The sequence below is a fragment of the Protopterus annectens genome, chromosome 1.part2 (assembly GCF_019279795.1).
Source record: "Protopterus annectens isolate FY-2018-M chromosome 1.part2, PAN1.0, whole genome shotgun sequence".
In the NCBI taxonomy this organism is placed as follows: domain Eukaryota; kingdom Metazoa; phylum Chordata; order Ceratodontiformes; family Protopteridae; genus Protopterus; species Protopterus annectens.
The window spans coordinates 182,524,021-182,547,809 of NC_056727.1; the positions used below are offsets into that span (position 1 = coordinate 182,524,021).

A 23,789-nucleotide genomic window follows, 5' to 3' on the forward strand; every position below is an offset into this window, starting at 1 on the left:
TTAAATTGTTAGCTCCTCTCAGGGACTGTTTGACCAGAGGGTGAAAAAAGTGAGGTGGCTCAGTACTATAATGAACTGAGATGGCAGAGGCATGAATCTTAATAGAAAAGAAGGATAGGCCTTTGTGGGGCAGCTCTGGTAGGCAAGCTAGGATTTGAGGTAAGTTGGGCACGGCTGCATCCATTCCTTGAGACTGGCTCCAAGAACAGTATCTTTTCCATTTTTCAGAATAGGATTTCCTAGTACTAGGCCTTCTGGCCTCAAGGATGACGGCCAGCACCTGTTTGCTGAGGGTTGCTGGTGGTGCATTCAGGAAATAATCCAGTCTGCAAGGTTCAGGGTTTGTAGCTACGGATGCAAAATCTGTCCCTCCTGCTGGGACAACAGGGAAGGGATCTGATGTAGGTGCCAGGGTGGCATTGCTGCCAGACTGCGCAAGAGTGGGTTTTCTTTGGTTTGTTCTGTTTGATCTTGAGTAGTACTTTTGAGAGGAGGGGCAGAGGGAAAAAGGCATAAAATGAAAGGTTTTCCCATGTAAATGATAGGGCATCTACTTTCCATGCTTGGTTGCGGGGATTTCTGGTGCAAAATTTGCTCAACTGATGGTTATGGGGGAGGCAAAGAGGTCCAGCTCTAGTGGTCCCCACCTGTTGATTAGAAGTTTTAATGAGTTGGGTTCCAGTTTCCACTCGTGTGGGTCCAGTAGATTTCTGCTTAAGTCGTCTGCCAGTGAATTTTGTTTGCCTGGCAAGAATTGAGCTTGCAGGTGCACTTGGATGCTCAAGGCTGTGTTCCACAGGGCCATGGCTAACCTGCAGAGTGGGTAGGAAGGAGTTCTCCCCTGCTTGTTCATGTGCCACATAAATGTGGTGCTGTCTCTGTCTTTATCAAGAGTTGTCCTGGAAGGATAAAGTATTTGAAGACTATCACAGCATTCTGTACAGCTAACATTTCTTTTTGATTGATATGTAGGTGAATTTGTCCTGGACTCCATTTGCCTTGAATGCATTTGCCAGCCATGTGAGCCCCCCATGCATAGTCTGATGCGTCTGTTGTCGGGGTTTGGGCGGCAAGGGGTTGAGTGAAAGGGAGTCCCTTGTTGTAGTTGCAAGTCTCTGCCCACCAAAGGAACTCTGCCCTTCGACAAGGAATGATAGGAATAATTGTTTCCAGGTCCTGAGAATGTTAGCACCAGAGACTTTTTAAGTACCACCGAAATTTCCTCATATGCAGTCTTGCATACAGAATTAGTAGAATGCATGAGGCCATGAATCCTAGGGCTTGCAGTATTTTTCTTGCAGACAGCTGGGTTCTGGTGGCCATTAGCTTGAAGTAGTTTGTCAAATAAATCTGCTTTTCTGGAGTAAGGAATACCATCTGGGAAGTTTTGCTCAAGCTTGCTCCCAGGAATACAATATTTTGGCTGGGCACCAGATGTGATTTTTTTTTTGTTAATGGTGTACCCCAGAGAAATTAGAAGTCTCTTTACAAATGCCAGGTGCTGAAGTAGCAATTCCTGACTGTCCACCTGAATCAGGCAATCGTCCAAGTATGGATAAATTTGAATTTTTCTCTGCCTGCAGTATGCAATGGTTGGAGCCAGGCACTTTGTGAACACCTTGGGCACAGTAGATAAGCCGAAAGGAAGTGCAGAGAACTGATAGTGCATACAGCCTGCCCTGAAACGGAGATATTTCCTGCAAGATTCCCTTATGGGGATGTGCAGATAAGCTTCTATTAGGTCTAGGGTGACTAGCCAGGAATCCTTGGCTAGCACAGGAAGCAGCTGTTGTAGTGTAAGCATTCTGAATTTTGGGACCACCAGGAAGGTGTTGAGAAGGAACAGGTCCAGGATACGGTGCTAAGAGCCCTCTTTTCTGGGCACCAGGAACAGTCTGGAGTAGAAACCCTGTCCTCTTTGCTCTACTGGAACAGGTTGAATAGTCCTGGTACTGAGAAGAGAAAGTACCTGCTTTTGAGCCTCTGCCCATTGAGTTTGGAGGAAGGTCTGGCAACCCGCTTGGGGTTGGCAGTGAGTGGAAGTAGAATCTGTATCCCTGGGACACAGTGTTTAGGATCCATCAGTCCTGGATAATGGACATCCAGTTTTTTGCATGCAGGGTGAGTTTTCCTCCTAGGGGTGCAAGTACTTGGGCATGGCTAGGAAGGATGATAGACAAGTCATTGTGAATTTTTTTTCTATAAGGGGGTGGCTTACCACTCCCTGTTTTTGAGGGGGGAGCACTCCATTGTTTAGATCTCTGTGTACCCAGAGACTGTAGCCTTTGTGGTCTGCTGCCCCTGGGTTTGGGCAGAGAAGACCTGGTAGGGACTGGAAAGGACCAGTTTTTTTGAAGGTAAATGCCTACTGAATCTAGGTGGCTGTACCTGAAAGAAATCTTTAACAGTTTACATAGATTTAGCTTTTCCCTCCATCTTTTTAAGAACCTCTCCTGCTTTTGTGCCAAACAAATGTTCCTGGTTTAATGGAGCATCTAGTAATTTTGCTTTGACATGGTCTGGCAAGAATTGTTCCTTCAGCCAGGCATGCCTTCTCAGTACAGATCCAATAACAGCAGCCCTGAAAGATGCTTCTGAGGTATCAAAATCACACTGCAAAATATGCTTATTGTCTTGGTTTGCAGAATGCATTAACTCTTGTAAATCTTTATTGTCTGCAAAATCTGGAAGCAGCAACATTTTTTTGTTTAATTAGTTCCATAACATGCTGCTGGTACTTCAACATGTGAAACTGGCAATTTAAAGCCCTGATGGCAAGAGTTGCAGAGGTATATACCTTCTTGCCCCATCTGTCCAAAGCCCTCAAATCTCTGTCCGAAGGGGTAGGATTTGGGGCTGTAGTAGCCTTAACACCTTTAGGTCCCAGGGAAATGGTCTCTGGATCCGCAGTGGGATTCTTAAAGAGAAATTTGTAAGAGTCAGGTACCCTGTAGTACCTGTCAGGCTTTCTAGGAGCTGGTGGTAAAGTACTAGGAGTAAGACTGGATTTGATGAAAACATCTACAATATCCAGGACACGGGGTATAGCTAGAGGACTGTGCTGAGGCAAGTCTAAAGGACTGTGGGTAGTCCTGACATTCCCAGTGGAAATTCTCTCTTAAGGTATGCAAGGTTTCACCAAAAGAAAACTCCTCTGGAGGGGAGGCAGAGGGAATGGAATCCTCTGCATCTAAATCCTCATAGGTAGATAAGGGTATGTCCTGGTAATCAGAGGGATCACAGTCATTGGACTTGTTGTCTGTTGAATCAGAAGGGAAATCAATTCATTGTCTTTTAGAAGGGGAAGGCTGGCTTCCCCTAATTAGAGTTATAAGGTCTTCAGCCATTCTAAGCATTTGTTTCTGTGGCATGGGGGCTTGAGCATGCGCTTTGGTCATCGGTTTTCTATGTGTAGTGCAAACTCTGTACCTGAGAAACTCAGTTGTTTTAGTCTGAAATGAAGTTGGTTTAATACGAACATTGGAAGGTCGAAATACACCCTCAGAAGCTGGTGCCTGCACAGTGGCTCCGGACCTATCCAAGGTAGAGACATCCGCAGGTTCCATAATCGAAGAAGCATCTCATGGGAAATGGGTCTCGGCAGAGGCCTGCGAATCTGTAGAAGCAGGTATCAGGGGTTGCGAAGGCACCTCACTGAGTACTGGCGGACTGGCGACTAGCTTAATGGAAGCGTCGTCGGCAGTTTTGGACCTATGCGGTCTGTCTCTGTCTTTATCCTTACGTTTTTTCGGAAGATCGGTAGTCGGATGGCTTACTGAAGCCATTTTGAATACGGAGAACGAGAGCGAAAGAATTTAGCAACAAAGATAGCCAGACGACGAATAGTGTGGGTGTTAAATAAGGCACAAAACCGACAGCGAGGGACGTCGTGGTCTGGGCCTAAACAGGTGACGCAGTAAGAATAAAAATCTCTGTGAAGTATTATTTTCCACAGGCAAGACAATTTCTGACATCAGTTAGAGAGAAAAGAATCCCCAATGGGGTACTTAGCTTTAGAAGACTTCAGGTTTGAAACTCGAAAAACAAATTTCAGGTAGCAGCTGACCGGCACTTACAAACTGCTTCTGCTTCGGGCTCCCGCACGGCAAGAAAAGCTGATGTAATGGCATCGGCTGGATGTTTTATACCCCTGACGACCTGACCATGGAAGAGGCGACAGCATCCAACGCAGAAATCCTAAGACTCTGGTATTCGGGCCAACTGAGGGCTACCTGCAGGCAGATAACCCAAGTGTGATGACTGCAACAGTGAAACACGAAGAACATCTGTCCATCGCTCTAGACTGCCTATTAGGGGAGTGGGCAAATGAACTCTCTTCAGTGAGTTCCTTTTTGGTGGCTACTGCCAGAACCATGCCATCAACTGGTACAACTTACTCCAATACACCTTTCTACTGGAGGTGCCATAATTTTATCTGGTCTCTTGGTGATGGGTTCAGTCCAGACAAGTTCCTTCCAAGTCTTTTGAAAATTTAAATCTACCAGCTTGTCGGCAGGCAAGGCTACCCAGAAGGTAAACGGGCTAGTCCTGAAAGCTTCCAAGTATACTGACTCTTCAGGAGATGGGTTGTGGACAGACCAGTTATCCTTTTGTTTTAGGAGTTCAAGGATGTCTCTCTAAAGGAGACATCATTTGGTGGTGACTTGGGAAACCCCTCTCCCTCATCAAAGTCAGTACCTGTAGTGAAAGACTCTTGGGGTGAATCCAGATGTTTCCTCTTATACTGTCTCTTCCTAGGGACTTCCTCAGTGGGATAGTCCAGGGAAGTATCGGAAGAGGTAAAACTCCCAGACTGGGTAGACTGGAAGCTCTGGGACAGCTGTCCAAGTGGCATAGAGTGGTGAGGATCACATGACAAAGTCAGTTGGGTGGTCAAAGGTGGAACCGAAAGGGAAGGACCCACCTGATCTGTGGGTACAGAGAAGACCCTCCGCATCACCTCCAAGGCTGACCTCCCCAGGGAGGAGGATACCAATGGAGTAAAGAAAGGGAGTCCCTGATCCGCCAGCTCTCCCTCCCCGGAAACTGTCCATCTGAGGAGGAAGCCGGAGCCAAACTATTAAACACCGAAGCTCCAATAGCCTTGGAGTCAACGGAACCACTTCTGATCTGACATAGAAGACTGCTCCGAGAGCTATCCAGATCCAAAAAAGTCAGAGCCGACAAACTCAATGTCATTATTGGATCTGAATATATCAGTCTCTTCGGATCCGACACAGATAGGTCTGGAGCACTTGGATCCAATAACTCTGATCACACACGTCGTGTCAGAGGAGTCCACTGTACACTCTGATGGAAGTCCCTGATCAGATGGGGTCGGAACTATACGGGTACCCTTCTGAAGTTGTTCCATGACCAGTTCCCTCACCATCCTTACCACATCTGCCTCGGTAAGACTTTTAGAAGAGCAGGAGGACACAATAGAAGAAGGCCTAAAGCACCTCTCCAGAAAGGGAGAGGGGGTACCCTAGAAAGGTCCGAGGACTCTGGATCCGAAAAAGTCTCTCTCTCTCTTAGGCTTCAGGGTTACCATTTTTGTCATATCTGAAGATTTATGAGACATTGGCAATGTCGGATCTGACATGAGCACTTCTCTCCATTCCAAGGAGGACAGAGCCTCAGCCAACCTGGGCCTTTCTGTTTGGTCCCTTGGCTGGATGAAGTTAAAGGCTGGTCCCCAGAGATGGCCTGGGAGAAAGTAGAGGGTAACATCCATTTCACAATCAACTTATTTTTTGTTTCTGTGAGAGCCCTAGGATTGAAGGCCCCACAGATGTCACACTGCTTGTTCAGATGTTTGGCTCCCAAGCAGCACAGACACAAGGAGTGCCAGTATGAAAAGAGCATATTGTGTCCAGATTTAGTGCACTTTTTAAAACCTGTCTCAGACATTTTCCTGCAGAGAGATACCTCTGAAACAAGGAGAGTAATTCAAGGTTTCAGATAACATCGTCACTTACGGATTTGCACACACACACTAAAGATACATAAATAACAATAAAGGTGGATTAGATAGTTTTAGTTTAGTTTTTCTGAGATAGAGAGTAGGGAGAAAAAAACATACCAAAAATCGTACCAAGAAAAAGGACTGTGAAATCAAAGAATATTACAGAACAAAATACAATAACATGAAAATTGAAGTCTTTTAAATGGACTTATCTCGGTCAAGAAGATGAGACTTGAGAGCAGTCAGCAACTGCATCTGTATGCACGAGAGGAATGGGGACCAGAGCATTATGGGTAGGGAGGAGCTCGAGAGTTTGTAGGCTTCCACGAGCTGTAGTAATGGTCAAAATGGATCTAAGGTCAGATAAGAGTCCTATATGTTGAGGATGAATGAAAATTGACAAAATCAGATCAATTTTTTAATGTGGAAATTTTTCTCCAAAGGAACAACACAAGTCAACCATCAATCCTTGAAAGCCCGCAGAGAAGTGCTCTCATCAATGGCAGGATAGCTATGAAAAGCTTGGCACTCAAACTTTTATCTGTAGACAGCTCAGCTCAAGTAGCCTAAGAGTCTGTGTGTGTGGAAAGTTTCCTGAGGCTTAGAAAGCTGCCCACTGTTATATCCTTAGCAGGATGTAACCAGTACAGCCAAAGCTACTGCAGCAGTGATCAATATGGTGATGATGATCATGATGATCATCAGCTCCGTTTTTCCCATTTTCTACATGGGGACAGGAAATTATGTTAATTTTCACCATCTCTCTCGATTCAATGTCACACTCCTGCTTTTTTCGACACTCATGCCTGACAGTCAGAGATCTTTCACACAATCCATCCACCTCTTTGCTGGATGCCCTTGTTTCTTCTTACCTTCTTCCCGTCTGTCCCAAATCTTCTTCACAAGATTGTCTTCTGCTTGTGTCCAAACCACCATAATCTGTTCTCTCTGATCTTTTCTGCAATTTTAGCTACTTTTGTTTCTGCTTTTATGTCCTCATTTCTTCATCTGTCCCACAGAGTGCATCCTACCACCCTTCTCAGGCACTTCATTTTCATCACCTCTTGCTTCTTCATCTGCTCTGCCTTTACTGCCCAGGTTTCTGTACCATACAGTAGTACTGGTAGCACCACTGTCTTGTACACTTTACTTTTCAGCTTCTTTGGCATTCTTTTGTCATAGACTACACCTGCCACTCTACGCCATTTGGCTGCAGCCCCTCTGATTTTAGCTTGGACCTCTTCATTCAGACTTCCCTTCTCCTCAACAACCCCTCCCAGATACTTGAAGCTATTTACCTGTTCCACTATCTTCCCTTCAATCTCAAATCTTAGCTTCTTCTGATTTTCCAGTTTACTGCCATTACCACTGTCTTACCTGTACTTAGTTTCATCCTATGTGCCTTCAGTTTTGTATTCCATTGCTTTATACTTTGTTGGAGATCTTGCTCAGAGTCTGCCTGCAATGCCACATCATCTGCATACAACAACTTTGTTGATCTGTCCCCTCCAGCCTGTTTGCTAATGTAGTCCACTACCATTATGAACACCAGTGGGCTCAGAGCTGATCCCTGGTGTACACCAACTCCCACTGGGAACCCCTCTGTGAGGCCGAACACTGTTCGCACTTGAGTCATTGGGTCCTTGTACATAGCCTGCACTAATCCTACCAATGTTTCTGGGACTTCAAACCACCGCAGTACTGCCCAAATCAGCTTTCTTGGAACCTTGTCATATGCTTTCTCCAAGTCTAGGAATGCCCATTTGGACTCTTTACTCATCTCTAACTTCTTCTCAACTATCTGTCTCACTGCAAACATCGGGTCAGTTGTGCTGCATCCTGATCTGAATCCGAACTGCTCATCTCCCATTATATTATACTACACTGCATACCCATTTATCAATCACCCTGTCTAGAACTTTCATGTAATGTGAAACTGATTAATATGATGAACACCTTTGTAAATATCATAGGTGCACACAAATCAAACATGCAGATAAACTGGAAGTCAATCTCCCTGTTTCAAAGCAAGAACAACTGCCTGTCTGCTTTGGGTATGAATATGTTGAGGCAAGTATCCTTCATAACCAAAGTTACCAAGAAAGCTCAGGGAAGTAGGAGTACTCAAGACAACTTGCAATATTTATTTACATTATGAACTTTAAAACCTTTAAAAATGTGTTTAGTTTTGAAAAGTCTAAGACTGGCTGCCAAAGTCCATCTTTTTCTTGGTAACACAAAGTCTTGAGTAAAACCCTTTTCCTTCATCTGGCTGTGATACTGTCTTTATATGACCACTTAACACAAGATGTCTTAATATTACAGTATTACTAAATGCTCTTTTATGGTAGAAATGGGGAGATTCCTGAGATTTTTCTTTTTTAGTAAAACACAGTCTGTATATTTTGGTTAAGATTTTCAGTACCCAGGTGGCTGTTGTGATTTGTCCCACTCTTTTATGAAGAAGCTCAGCCATCTTTCTAGTTCTGATTTGGAGGGTATTGGTGGAGAAATAGGAGAGCTAAAGAGGAAAGGGTTAGGGAAGGATTTTGGGAGATGAGGCACTGGGCATGGATGAGCTCTTTAGAGTCACAGCTGCGCCTTCTCCAATTCTCAGCCTCTTTGAGACCCCAGGCCTATCTTTTTGATCTGCCATTTTTTCTTGAAATGGGTTCTGTTCCACTTAAGCAGTTTTCCTTTGTTCTTGTCCCTGGGGAGAGCACCAAGTCTTAGCATGGGAGTTCCTGGTGCACACAGCAGGGGGCATAGTTGTGAAAAAAGAAGTAAAGTATTGTATTCACTATAACATTCCATCCGAGTTGTTGCCTGTCAGTTATTTTTAACCTGTGGGTTCGGATCAGAGGATCAGATCTGACTGCTGCATACTAAAGCTCTAGGATCCGAAATCTGAGCTCCTCCCCTACCCTACATATATATATATGTATATCACATAAAAAGGCAGAGGAAGCCAGAAAGGATCACTTCAGGTACTCAAATAGAAAGGAAGTATTTATATACATCTCCGCTATATCCTACAAGAAAGGTAGGGGGATGGAGGGAGGGAAGGTTGAAGAACAAATGACAGGCAACAACTCAGATGGAACGTTATGGTGAGTACATAATTTCTTTACCTGAAGTTGTTGCCTTAATTTGTTCTTCAACCTGTGGGATGGACAGAGTCCCCAGATACAGAAAAAAAAAATTGGAGGCCTTCATGGAACGATATTCTGGAGCTCAGCAGAACCAAAGGAAACCCTGTTCCTGGAAATAATGCCCAACTTGTAATGAAATATAAAAATATGAGGGTTTCACCAGGTTGCAGCTGCACAAATCTCATGAATGGGAGTTAAGATCAGAAAGCTGTGAAGGTGGACACAGACCTAGTGGAATGGTCCTTAATCCGACAAGGCAAAGGAATGTCCTTCATAAAATAAGTGCAAAGCAACTAGTGATCCAGCTGGCCAGTGTCACCTTAGAAACTGGGAAATGAAAAGCTGATCAGATTTTCTGAAAAGTTTAGTCTTGTCCAAGTAGAAGTGAAGCTGTCTAAGCATGTCCAGCATATGAAGTTGGCATTTTCCTTTGTTTTAGAAATTAGAGAAAAAACACAGGGAGATTAATAACCTGGTTAATGTTAGCCTCAGAAGCAACCTTGGGCAGAAAAGATGGGTTAATACGCAAAGTAACTCTGTCCTTGTGAAAAATTAAATATGGAGGCTTACAAGATAAAGCCTGTAATTCAGATACTCTCTTAGCTGAAGTGATGACCACTAAAAGATCTGTCTTCAGGTCAAAAAACTTTAAATCAACCTTAGCAGAAGGCTTGAAAGGAAGTGAAACTAGAGCTTGCAAAACCATAGTAAGGTCCCAAGGTAGAGCAGGATCCTTGATAGGAAAGCAAAGAAGAGAGGTACCTTTCAAAAAGGCCTTGCACAACTTAGACAAGGCCACAGAAAGAGAATTTCCCCCCATATGATAGTTGGAAATGGACGCCAAATGCCCTCTCACCAGAGAGAAGATAAATCTAAAACAGCAGAAACAGGAGCTGTAAAGGGATTCAGATGGTTTTGATAAGCCCAAATGGAGAAGCTCTTCCACTTGCTATGACATTTTCCTAGTAGATAGTTTGTGCACTGCAATCAGAATCTTCCTAACTGGGGATGAAAGCCCGGGAGTTCTAACCATCATTGGAACTGGAGTAACCAAGGGGTTAATTTCAGGTTTGGAAGATCTGGGTGGGACAGAAGATCTAAAGAGGGATCCGGAGTCCCGGTGGACAAACCAAGTGAGACCAAAGGAAAGGAAACCATACCTGCCGAGGCCAAAAGGAAGCAATAAGGATGACTTTGCACTTCAAACTCCTATTCCCAAGTTTCTGCAAATAGCTCAGAGGAAGAGAAGAATAAGCATAAAGCAGACCAGAGGATCAAGCATGGACTACAACATCTTGCGGTGACTGTACCTGAGGAGGGATTAGGGCAAAGAACTCACTGCACTTGTTGTAAGGAGATGCGAAGAGACTGTAGCGACTCCATTTCTGGAAGATCATTATTTGCCACTGAAGCATTTAAAGACCCCTCATGAGGCATCAGAATGGTTCTTCTGAGCCTGTCTGCCAGAATGTTTAACATCCCTAGAATGTGCATTGCTAAGAGAAAGCAGTTGGAAGAGATCACCCACTGCCACAACCTCATGGCCTCTTTATATAAGGGGTAAGGCGTGGTTCCTCCCTGTTTGTTGATGTACCAGACCACTGATATGCTGTCTGTCTGAATTGCAATGGTTCTCATCAGAAGAGAGGATGAAGGGCTTGTAACGCAAGAAGTACTGCTCTCATCTCCAGGACGTTTATATGCAAATTGGTCTCTAGGGGGGAGCCACGTGCCTTGGACTGCCTGTCCCACATAATACCCCTCCCACCTGAACTGGGAAGTGTCCGTGGTCACTGTGGCCGTGGTCACTGTGGCCTTTGCAGGAGGAAGGATGAATGGTCTGCCTTGATGGAGGTCCTCCACTTGGAGGCACCAGAGAAGAGACTGTATGCATTCTCAAAGAGATTCTGATCAAATGATTCAGCGGACACCAAAGAAAGTCCCATTGGACCGCCAAGGTCCATTGAAGTACTTTCATATGAAGGTATGCTATTAGAACGAGAGTAATCGTGGCAGACATGGACCCCAAGGGTCTTAGAACAAGACTTGCCAGTGGAGAAGGACTATCCAAGATTTGCTTGATATGGGTTCTCAAAGTGGAGATTCTGTCTGGAGAGAAAAGAGCTAAAGAAAGAGTGGTGTCCAGGCGGGCCTAGATGAAATCTGTACTGGTTGAAGATGAGACTTTTTTTTAGATTGATGGAGATGCCCAACGTTGAGGCTAGTTGAAACAGATAGTCTCTGGCTTTTAAGAGCCATTGCTTGGTGGGAGCAGTTAGGAGCCAATTGTCCAGATTGGGAAACACCTGGAATCCTTGGAGTCTCAGGTGAGCTGCCACTACTGCCATGCATCTGTTAAACACCCTGGGGGCCGTGATGAGACCAAAGGGGAGAACTCTGAACTGGTACTGATTGGCTCCTAGCTAAAAGAGGAAGAACTTTTGGGAGGCCCAGTTCAACTTGATATGATAGCACGCGTCCTGAAGGTCTATAGAGCACATCCAGTCGTCCTTTTGCAGGAAGGGAAAAATGGACTGAATTGTGACCATTTGGAACTCTGAATTGGTTACAGACTTGTTGAGGGTCGTAAATTCTAAAATAGGCCTGAGGTCCCCTGTTTTTGTTTGGGGGGGGCACTAAAAAGAATCTGGAGTAGATGCCTGATCCAAAATATCTAGGGGAACACTTTGGATGACTTTTTGTAAGCAGCTTTGAAATCACTAAGGCTGCAGCCTCCCTTTGATTGGGCTGGACATCTGGGAGTTTCTTGTTTGGAGAGGGATTCCGGAAAAAGGGTATGGAAATACCTCTGGATATAACTTTAACACCCAATGATCATTTGTGATGGCTTCCCAGGCTGTTGGGTGTAATGACAAATGCCCCCCACCCCCCGACTGGATCCAGAGATGAACAGTCAGGCAATCCTTCAGGATCGCTGAATGGGCCTGTCCGAGAAGGTATCCAGAAATCCTTGGTTCATCAGACTCCCTCTGGTGCAAGGGCGGCACCTGCCATTAGGACCATTTTCCACTCTGCCTCTGGTGAGAAGGTCTCCCTGTGAATCCTGAAAAGGACCTTGAGATCTTCAAAACTACAACTGTTTACTCCCACACTGGTTCCTGGAAAAGGCCCACTGTGGGGTAGCAAAGTGGATTCTGATGGCAGACAAGGTCTCTCCTTGTTTTTCACTTTGGGATAGTGTGACATTGATATTTGGACCAAATAGGGTTGATCCATCAAAAGGGGAGTTGGTGAAAGACACCTTGTAGGGTTCAGAGAAATTACACAGCTGCTTATAGGCATGATGTCCGACTGCAATGCCTGAACCGGCCGCCCTTGAGGTACCTACTTTAGCATGACAAATTAACCTCATGGACTTGTTAGAAATGGACCCTGGAGCAGAACTAGAGAATTCTTAGACCAAGTCCTTTTGTAGCCTGGTTACATGTGCCAAGTAATTCAGCGCTCTCAATGTAAAGGTCGCTAAAGTGTACAACAGCTTATCAAACCTGTCCAAAGCCATAGGCTCCCTGTTAGGGGGGTGGACAGTGGAGCTTATCTGGGCCAGCTCCTTTTTGGTGGCTGCTGCAACCACCATGGCATCAATGGGAACACCTTTAGCCCAGTGAAGTCTGACAGGGTGCTAAGGATCTTGTCTGGGCATTTAGAAATGCGTTCCACTATGTCTGGCTCCTTCCATGCCCTTTGGGACAAAAGGTAGATAAGGGGACCAAAGGGGGGACACCCAAGAAATACATGGGTCCAACTCAAAATCTTCCAGAAACACAGATTCCTCCAGGTTAGGGTTTTGAGCAGATCAAACACCTTTCTGACGAAAGATCTCCAGGATGTCTCCAAAAGAGACATCCTCAGGTGATGATCTAGGGGACCATTCTGCTTCATCGATATCTGTCTCCTCAGTGAGGGATTCCAAAGGAGAATTTAAGTGTCTCCTTTTGCACTGGAGTTTCCAAGGGACCTCCTCTGTGGGGTGCTCTGGGGAGGTGTCAAAAGACTCTGGGTGTTCCGTGGAGGAAGCAGTCTGGAAGTCTTTCTAGGTAGGCTGCCCCGGAGGTGACAAAATAGATGGCTCAGGCACAAAAACTGCTGGGAAGGGGCCAGGTTCCACAGCAGAGAGAGTCAAGGCTCTTCTGGGTGCAGAGAGAACCCGCTCCACCACCTTGAATGCAGTGGGAGATAGAGATACCAAAGGCAACCCCCACTGGAGCAAAAGCTGTTGAAGGAGAAGCCCCACAAATACCCACCACTCCCAAATCCGAGTGAGGGGTTGAAGTGGAGCTAATGAGCACTGAAGCCCCAAGGGGAAGAGACAGCTCCAAAACTTTGTAGCTGACATCAAACCCTCAGATCCAATGCTGAAGTTATGGCTCCAAGAACCTCTCTGCTTAGAAACGGTCTGAGCTGGGCAAGTCAGGGAAACCGGAGTCGAGGTAAACATACCTGTCAGCTCCTACACCTCGACTCTAAGTATGTCTGGAAACCAATAACTCTGAACCGAGAGGTCGGATCAGAGAAGGAGATATCAGAGCAAAGGCAGGGACATGGCTCATAGATCCAGAGGGGGGTGGAGCAGACAAGATCCCCAGCTGGATCTGTGTCGAGGAACTTCACCATCATACAGACTTCCTCAGCTTCAGAGAGGCTCCGGGAAGACCTAGCAGAAGAAGCAAAAGATGGTGGTCTGGGAGTCTGAAGAATAGAAGACTTAGGCCTCAAGCCAACTGTCTCGGGGGAAAAACTACAAGACTGGCGCTGAGAGGAAGCCTGAATAATGAGTGGAGCCAAGCTAGTTGGATCCAAGGTTTTAGAAGACTTCTGAGTAGGTTCGCCAGTTTGGAAGATCTACTGGGGGACCTCTTGCATTCTTTGTGCTTCTTAGAGGGGGTCTGAGCCCCTGAAGTAGAAGGTGTTGCAGAGGAAGAAGCAGTGGAAGGAGGAGGCCTTTTAAGATGCGCTTGTTCCTCCTGCCTATTAACTCATGCTGGCTGAAACCAGCAGAAAAGGAGCAGGAGGAGTCTAAGTCAAAAGCCCCAAGACATACAACACATTCAGTGTGGGCATTGGAAACAGGGATTGTGCCACACAAGACACATTTCTTAAATCCCGCTGGATTGGCCTCAGCCATACCGTAACGAGCAACAATCAGAAACCAAAAAAAAAAAAAGAACACCAAATCTAACTCTAACAGTAAATAGATACACACACACATTTATATGTATGTATGTATGTATATATATATATATATATATATACATATATATATATATATATATATATATATATATATATATATATATATATATATATATGTATGTATATATATATATATATATATATATATATATATATATATATATATTTTTTTTGTATAAATACAGATAAGAATAAGAAAAAAGAATGGACAGTCATAGGGAGAAAAAGGTAGAAAGAAAGCACTGGCTTTAAGCAAAACTCCTACTCGAAAGGTACATTAAGAGAAAGAATATATAAAGATAATCATAAACATAAGAAGAAAAAAAAAAGTAAAAATTCTCAATACACTCACAAAAACAACCCCAGAGGAGCTCACAGAAACGCAATTTTGATACTGTCAGAAGTGCGGCAAACGAGATACGGAGGGGTTGAGGGGCAGCAGAGCATTATAGGTAGGGAGGAGCTCAGATTTTGGATCCCAGAGCTTTAGTATGCAGCCGAGTCAGATCGGATCTTCAGATCCGAACCCACAAGTTAGAGAACAAATCAAGGAAACAACTTCAGATCAACTGTTCCACTGAATGCATATTCTTGCCCTTCTCCTACAGCTTTTTAAATATCTATTTTGCAATAGGTCAAAAAAGTAATTCCTTCTCAAGTGCAGGATTAAGGGGCTGAGGTTTAATATGGTCTGTAGGGAAAAGTCCTCAATCACACATGCCTCCCAATCACAAACCTTAAAGCTGCTGCCCTAAAAGGTGCATCAAAAGCAACACAGTCACATGTAGCAAGAGTGTTCTTGTATGTGAGAAGAGGCTGCATAATTATAACACTGAAATTCTCAGGACATTACTTAGGATCCCCTCATCCTTATCCTTCAACTGACACAAAAGTGTCACCTAGTATTCCACAACATGTTTTGACAGTTACAACCCTTGAAGACCAGGGTGGCAGATGCATATACTTTCTTCCAAAAATACTCAGGAATTTACCCCTCTCCTGTTGCTGGGAAGTGCATTCTTAAAGTACAGTTTTGTACCTACCATAAATGTAGATGTTCGAGTGTATATACTGCTGCAGTCATCACACTTAAGTTATCCTGCCATCAGGTGGTCCCGCAGTCGGCTGAATCCCAAAGTCTTGGTCCGGCGTCGGTTGTCGTCGCTTCTTCCCTGACACAAGCCCCTCTTAAGAACTGTTTGATCAAAGGGTGTGGGAAAGGGGCTGCTCAGTGGCGAAATGAGCAGAGATAGCAGATGCATGAATTTTTATAGAGGAGAAAAAGAGGCCACTGTGCAGTAGGTCAGCTAAGTAATCCAGGATGAGAAGGAGGGAGGGAGGGCAGTGCCGTACTGGCTCCCTTAGCCTGAATCCATGTGCAAAACCTTTTCCATTTGTCAGCATAAGACTTTCTAGTGCTAGAGCGTCTGGCCTCATGTATAACATCTAAAACCTGTTTGCTGAGGTTGGCAGACTGATCGGGGGTTAGGGAATAAGTCAAGCTGCCAAACTGAGTGTCTGCAATTTGGATTGCATGAATTCCCCTTCCTTCTGGGTCAGGAGGTTTGGAATCTGAGGAAGATGCCATGGTGGCGGTGGGGACAGGCTGAGCAGCAAAGGGTACCAGTGCTGGCGAGGCCAGTCTGGAACTATAAGAATTGTCCTTGTTTTTTCTTCCTTTATTTTGAGCAGTGCCCTGGGGATAAGAGGTAGTGGAGGAAAAGCATAGATCGATAGACTGACCCAGGGGAAGGACAGGGTATCCACTTTCCAAGCCATGCAGTTATGCTCCCTGGTGCAGAATTTGCTGAGCTGATGGTTGGTGTGGGAGGCAATGAGGTCGACCTTCGAGGTGCCCCATTTCTGAGTTATTAGGGTGAAAGTTCTTCTGTTGTGCTGCCACTCATGTGGGTCCAGAAGATTTCGGCTTAATTGGTCTTCCAGTGAGTTGAGAGAACCTGGTAAGAATTGTACTAACAGGTGTAGTTGCATGGCAGAGGCTGTGTGCCAAAGGGGCATGGCCAGCCTGCATAGAGAGTAGGAGTGAGTCCCTCCCTGCTTGTTGATATACCACGTCACAGTGGTGGTGTCTGTTTTGATCAAGAGAGCCGCAGGGGACATAAGGGGCTTGAAAGATATCAAGGCGTGCTGGACAGCCATCATCTCTTTTTGGTTGATGTGCAGAGGGATTTGCTGCTGGCTCCATTGGCCCTGTATGAAGCTGCCATCCAGGTGTGCACCCCAAGCATAGTCTGATGCATTTGTGGTGAGGGTCTGGGTGGCGGGGGGTAGTGAGAAAGGTAGGCCCTTGTTGTGGGAGCATGCTGTTCCCCACCAAAGAAAATCTTTTCTGATCCAAGGAATTACAGGTATAAGAGTCTCCAGGTTTTGAGAGTGTTGACACCAATGGCTTTTTAGGTACCACTGAAGTTTCCTCATATGCAGTCTGGCATATGGAGTGAGTAGTATGCAAGATGCCATGAACCCCAGAGCTTGAAGGATCTTCTTTGCAGATAACTGGGGTCTGGTGGCTAGCTGAGAGAAGTAGGCTGTCAGGAAAATTAGTTTTTCTGGTGTAAGGAATGCCACCTGGGATGCTGTGCCCAGGTTTGCTCCCAGGAATATAATCCTTTGGGTGGGCACCTGTTTGGATTTCTTTTTGTTGATTGTGTACCCTAGGGAGGTTAGTAGGGACTTTTCAAAGGCCAGGTGCTTGAGCAGCTTTTCCTGGCTGTCTGCCTGAATTAGGCGGTCTAAGTATGGGTAAATCTGGATATTCCTTTGTCTGCAAAAGGCAATGGTCGGAGCCAGACATTTTGTGAAAACTCTGGGAGCAGCAGATAAGACAAAGGCAAGTGCAGAGAACTGAAAGTGCTGAGATCCTGCCCTGAAACGGAAATATTTCCTGCATGATTCCGATAGGAATGTCTAGGTAGGCCTCTTTTAGATCTAGGGTGGCTAGCCAACCGTCCTTGGAGAGCAAGGGGTAGCAGCTGCTGGAGGGTGACCATTTTAAATTTTGGGATCACCAGGAAGATGTGTAGAATGGATAGATCGAGGATGGGATGCCAGGTGCCCTCTTTTCTGGGCACCAGAAAAAGGCTGGAGTAGAAATCTTGGCCGATCTGTTTTGCAGGAACGTGTTCTACTGCCCTCATAGAAAGCAGGGAAAGGACTTGCTTTTGAGCCTCTGCCCACTGGTTTGGAGATAGATCTGGGAACCCTTTTGGGGTTGGAAGGGTGTGGAAAGAAAATATGTATCCCTGGGACACTATGCTGAGAACCCAGCGGTCATTGGTAATGGTGGCCCAGGTGTTTGCATGAAAGGAGAGTTTTCCTCCTAGGGATAAGTGAAGGTGGGCAGAGGGAGTGGGTGGGGGAGGTGAGTCATTGTGAGTTCTTACCATAAAGGGGTGGCTTAGAACTCCCTGCTTTTGAAGTGGATGTAGTCCACTGCTCAGATCTCTGCATTCCCTGTGGCTGCTGTCTAGGGGGGTCTGGTTCCCCAGGGTCTAGACTGGACTGGCTTAGTGGGAGCAGGAAAGGACCAGTGCTTGGTGGGACAATGCCTGCTGAATCTGGGTGGCTGGACTTGTAAGAAATCCTTAACTGTCTGCATAGATTTTGCTTTTTCTTCCATCTTTTTTTAAGACCTCTTCTGCCTTAATGCCAAATAAGTTGTCTTTGTGCAAGGGGGCATCTAACAATTTAGATTTGACATGGTCTGGCAAGGGCTGTTCCTTAAGCCATGCATGCCTCCTAATGACAGATCCAGTGACTTCTGCCCTGCAAGAAGCTTCTAGGGCAGCAAAACTACAGTACAAGGTGTGTTTAGTTAGTTGAATTGCAGAATGCATTAACTCTTGTAACTCTTTAGATTCTGCACAAGCAGGAAAGGACAACATTTTTTGTTTGAGGAGTTCCAGGGTATGTTGCTGAAAGTTTAGCATATGGAACTGACAATTTGTGACCTGATAACAAGGGTAGCTGAGGTGTATACTTTTAAACCACATCTGTCTAGTGCTCGCGAATCCCTATCTGAGAGGGTGGGATTCTTAGCAGAGGTTGCTTTAATCCCTTTAGGGCCTTGAGAAATAACCTCAGGGTCAGCAGTAGGATTTTTAAAAAGAAATTTGTGAGAGTCAGGGACGCTATAGTACCTATCTGCTTTGCTGGGTGCAGGAGGGAAGGTGTCAGGAGTCAAGGTGGACTCCAGGAAAACATCCTCTACATCCAGGACTGGGGGGATGGCCAGGGGTCTGTGCTGTGGAAGATCTAAGAATTCCCAGAGTCTCTTTTTAGACTGAAGGTAGTCCTGACTCTCCCATTGGAAATGCTCCCTTAAGGTATATGAAGGGTTTCCCCAAAGGAAAAATCCTCTAGGGGAGAGGCTGATGGGATAGAATCCTCCGCATCAGAATCCTCATAAGTAGAGAGGGACTGCATGTCTTCATATTCAAATGCATCAGAGTCATCTGACTCTTGTTCAGACAAACTACAGGGGGCAGATCTCTCTTCCTTTTGGAGGGGGTAGCCTGGATTCCCCTGATCAGCATGATATGGTCTTCCGCCATTTTAAGCATTTGAGACAGAGGCAAGGAAGCAGGTGCCTGAGATTGAATCATCGGTTTCTTGGGTGCGGTTCGTTCCCTGGGACTAAGAAACTCTGTCATTTTCGAAAGAACAGCAGTCGCAAAAGACGACGTTGGTTTCTGTCGAGAATTGGTAGTGCGAAGGACATCCTTGGAAGCCGGTGCCTGCTCAGCGGCTCTGGACCCATCCAAGGTAGAGATGACCACAGGATGCTTAGTTGAAGAAGAGTTTTGCAGCATACCAGACTCCGAAAAGGGTCTCGGTAGTGGCCTGCGAATCCACAGAAGCGGGCATCAGGGGCTGTAAAAGCGCCTGACAGAGGACCGGAGAACTGACGACTAGCTTAATGGGAGCGTTGTTGGTAGTTTTGGACCTATGTGGTCTGTCTCTGTCTTTAGCTTTACGTTTTTTTCGGAAGATCTGCTGTCAGATGCCTTACCAAAGCCATATCGGAGTTTGACGACTGTAAGCAAAAATATCTAGCTACAATAAGGGCACGATAATGGATAGGTCGGGCGTTGAACAAAGCACAGAAATGACAACAGGGGACATCGTGGTCTGGGCCTAAACAAGTGACGCAATAAGGATGAAAGTCTCTGTGTGGTACTTGCTTTCCACAGGCGAGACAATTGTTACCTTTTTCTGACATCAGTTAGTGCAAGAAAAAAGGATCCCCAATAGGGTATTTAGCTTTAGAAGACTTCAACTTCAATTCGGTCGACGAAACTCAGATAGTGGCCAACCGGGACTCGTGTGCACCACTTCTGCTTTGGGCTCCACTGCAAGAAAGACTGATGTGGTGGCATTGGCTGCCTTACTTTATACTAAACAGTGTAAGAAACTTCTTTGTGTGGAAGATTTTCAGTCCATATATCTCTAGATAATCACTGTATATTAATCAGATCAGACAATAGTAGTAGAAGTAGCGAACTTAAGCTCGTCTTAAGCCAAAACAAAACAAAACAATAATAGATAATATATAATTGTACAGCATTACTAAGTATTTGAAAGTAATCCAAGCAAGGCAGGCAGTCTGTTTCCAGTCGAAAATCCTTTATTAAGTGCACAGACAAGCAATCCAAGTAAAACAAAAATAGAGTAATAATTTCCTCACAAGCTTTCTAAATATATATATATATATATATATATATATATATATGGGTCTATATGACTTGGTCGACAGTTCATATGATCGACTGTTTATTTGGTCGACAGTTCATTTGATCGACAAGCATTTTAGGTGGGGGCTTCACCCCCTAATGTGACCCCACCTAACTATATATATCAACTCCAGGGTCACACAACAATGGGGAAGGGGGGAAAAGCTTGTCGATCAAAAGAACTGTCGACCAAATAAACAGTCGATCATATGAACTGTCGACCAAGTCATATAGACCCATATATATATATATATATATATATATATATATATATATATACATATACATATATATGCACACACACACACACACACACACACACACACACACACACACACATATACTTTTTATCAGGCAAGGAAGTGGTTTATTGTGCTGTAAAACAAAGTGTTATTGGTACACATGTTAAATTCACATTTGTTTTGGCTTAAGACGAGTTTAAGTTCGCTACTTCTATTATTGTCTGATCTGATTAATATACAGTGATTAACTAGAAATATATGGACTGAAAATCTTCCACACAGAGAAGTTTCTTACACTGTTTTGTTTTTGGACCCACTAGACTTGTTTAGTGGGTTGTTTTGAGACTTCGGGGATACCACGGAGATTACTCTTGTTTTTCCTTACTTTATACTACTGACGACATGACGTCAGTCCTGAAGTGACAGCAAAAGACACAGAAATACTAAGCCTCTGGTATTCGGGCCGGCCGAGGCCTACCCTGGCAGGGATGACCCAAATGTGATGACTGCAACAGTGAAGCACTAAGAACACCTGTTTTGGAAAAAGATCAGAAGCACTCTTTGTCAAGTGCGGTAGGTGACGAATGAAAGACAGATGATTGCTTATGGCTACAAGTAATGTGGGGTTCGGTTTAATTTTTAAACTTTCTGACATATTTAAAGTTTCGGCATTAGTAGTGAGGGTGTGGGTGTACTACTGTTAGTGAGTTAGGGTTAGATTAAGGGGTAGAGAAGGGGGCAGATTAAGTGTTGTGAGTGTATACTGATGTATGTGTGAAGGTAATGTTACTGAAAGTGTTTTTCCTAAATGAAGGTATATGACCAGGGGTTAGAGTTATCACACAATAAAAAAGATAAGTAGGGGTAAAAGTCTTTGGGCGGAACTTGGATTCTATATGAAATGCACCCAGAAATTTTAGCTTCTTACATAACTACCTTATACTCAATAAACTAGCAAAGGTGTAATAATACACAAAATAATCAGAGAGACAGAAAAAAGTTAAATCAGTGGGGTGCTTATCTGAAAATTCCAGAAGCCAGGTAAAACTGACAAATGCTAGCACAATATACACTGATCTGCACTTGCACTATGGTAATCGAGAACTAAGCATAGTATGGATGGATGTCGACTAACAACACTGCTGTGCGGACATCCAAGTGGGAGGATGGCTACCTGGCTGGGGGTGGGGGGACAGTGTAAAACTCTGGAAAACCAGACCACATTGAATCTTTCTGTAGAAGCCCCAAGAAAGTATCAATAATGCAACAGTGTACAATACAATGAACATCTCCCAATCTTTCACTTGCATCACTTATCAGGATACTATCTCCCATGATTTTGTCTCAAGACTGATTTTTGCTTGAGGTTCCTCAAACATCTCAGAAAGCAAAAAAAATCAAGATCTTTACTTAAGCAATTCCTGAAATACACACAAAATGTTCTTGCATTCTTCAAAGCAACAACATCCATACCCTGCTTTTAAGATGAAAGCCACAAAACATACCTATTGGGAAAAGCAGCAATTAAAACAAAATAATTTTAACAGAGTAAAGCAATGACCCTATTCCAATAGCAGCAGCTGTTCTGACAAGTATTCCTTACCTTTTACTGTTAAGTTACATTCGTTGACCAAAGATCATACAATCTGTTATTTTGTTTCCTCATTTTTAACTACCTCACTGGCATCTCCAACCTTTACCATCAACATGCAACTGCATTCCTTCCCACTTCTGTTCCTTTAGTTTTTCTTGCTACTTAACTCTGCTCTGTGCCTTTATCTTATGAAGTATTTATGTTTCAACCCATATATGCCCCTCCATCCTATTATGCCTATATCAAATGAGCTCCACCACCTCTTTCTCTACATGCACTCAAAAAAATAAATAAAATAAAATCTGCACTCAGTTTTCTAATCATAATTATTTTCTGACCTGTGCGTGCTTTTCATTACCCAGCATATAAAACTGCTGCTGTAACCTTTAACCCTCACGTCAGAACTTCTACTTGTAGATCCTTGCTCCTCGTAACTGTACTGCTTCTTACACTGCATTTTCTGATTTATCTACAGATGTTGAACTCAGACTGTATTTGCCACTGTAAGCTTTTTACTCCAGTCTCGTCTTTGTGACTAGCACTCTGCAACTCTTATCAAATCAAAACATAAGCAAAAGCAGGGAAAATAAAGTATGTAATAAGGAAGAAATATATATAATTTTTCATCTCCTACTTGTGTCCTCTGAAGCTGGTTGCTGATCTGTTTCATACTGACAGTTCTGAGATATCCCCAATTTCTTTGGCCAGATGGGAACAGGCAATTCTCTCTGCCCTCTGCGAGGTGATTCTTGACCTGATACCTGAAAATGATACAGTAAAAGTCACTCTTATGGAATACTTGTAAATACTGTCTCAATTAAAGGTATGCTGAAATGCTGTGCACCATGTTCACACCCTAAAAAGACAATTTTCTACTTACCAGCCCACTTACAGAAAAAAGACTAACCAAAAACTTACTCATACGGATAAAAAAATGCTACTTACTATTTTTTATCTATCAACTTCTGCTGACTCAAAGTGGCCTGGCTGAAGTAATACCATACATAAACACGAAGAAATACATAATGAGCACAATAGTGTTCATGTTCATCCAAGGAAAGCTATAAATACAACAGAAAATAAAATTGTGCAAGTTCAAGGTAAGTATGCTCTAAAAACACCCACTTCTGAACTTTCCACTACTAAGCATGCCTTTGTACCTTTTTCCAAAATGACATTAACTTTATGGAACTCCCTTCCTCACCACATCTGAAACATCATTAGCCTATCATCTTTTAAATCTTTGAAATATCTAAAGAACAAGCAACCTAAAAACTGTCACCTCCAGAACCTATCCACCACAACACCTGAACAAATTTGACTAGTTTCTCATCAAAAACAGCCATTACTATAAACATGCTCAAATAAATAAATATAAAAAATGTCTAATTTTTCTTTCATGTACTTATTCTTTCTATTAGGTGAGGATACTGTTCCTTATCCCCCTTTGTAGTTTCTGTTCTGTTTAAGATGCTGTGGTAGACTTCATATTCAAACCTTTTTATTCAAATATTTTGTTCAACTGTGGTTAAACAATTGTAAGCTGAATTCTTCCTTCTTTTACTGTCTTTATGGATTGTCAATACATGTTTATTTTGAAAATGTGTGTATAATCTAATTGGCGGTAGCTTACAATACTGGGCTCCTGTGCTGCAGTCTTACCAAATGGAAAACTGTCCTGAATGTTTTATGCATTTTTCTTTTTACCATTCTTGAGACTCAAAACACCAGCATGTGCAGGTACAAACAATTCTAATTTCTGTATTTAAAAACATCAATTTCAGCTTACTTGGCTGGGCTTTTTAAATAACCCAGCCTTTTCACATAAATGCTGATGGAGAATAAGAATGTTACACCTTATTACAA

General features: G+C 43.9%; 1 protein-coding gene across 3 annotated transcripts in view; it reads right to left on the reverse strand.

Annotated features, from left to right (window-relative positions):
- ANGEL2 (angel homolog 2) overlaps window positions 1-23,789 on the reverse strand; it is a 1,508,489-nt gene that overhangs the window by 1,001,022 nt on the left and 483,678 nt on the right. For all 3 annotated transcript variants that reach the window (XM_044055504.1, XM_044055502.1, XM_044055503.1), the window contains exon 4: window positions 22,558-22,684. In XM_044055504.1, the coding sequence (XP_043911439.1) occupies window positions 22,558-22,684 (127 nt within the window). The remainder of the gene's footprint in view (window positions 1-22,557; window positions 22,685-23,789) is intronic.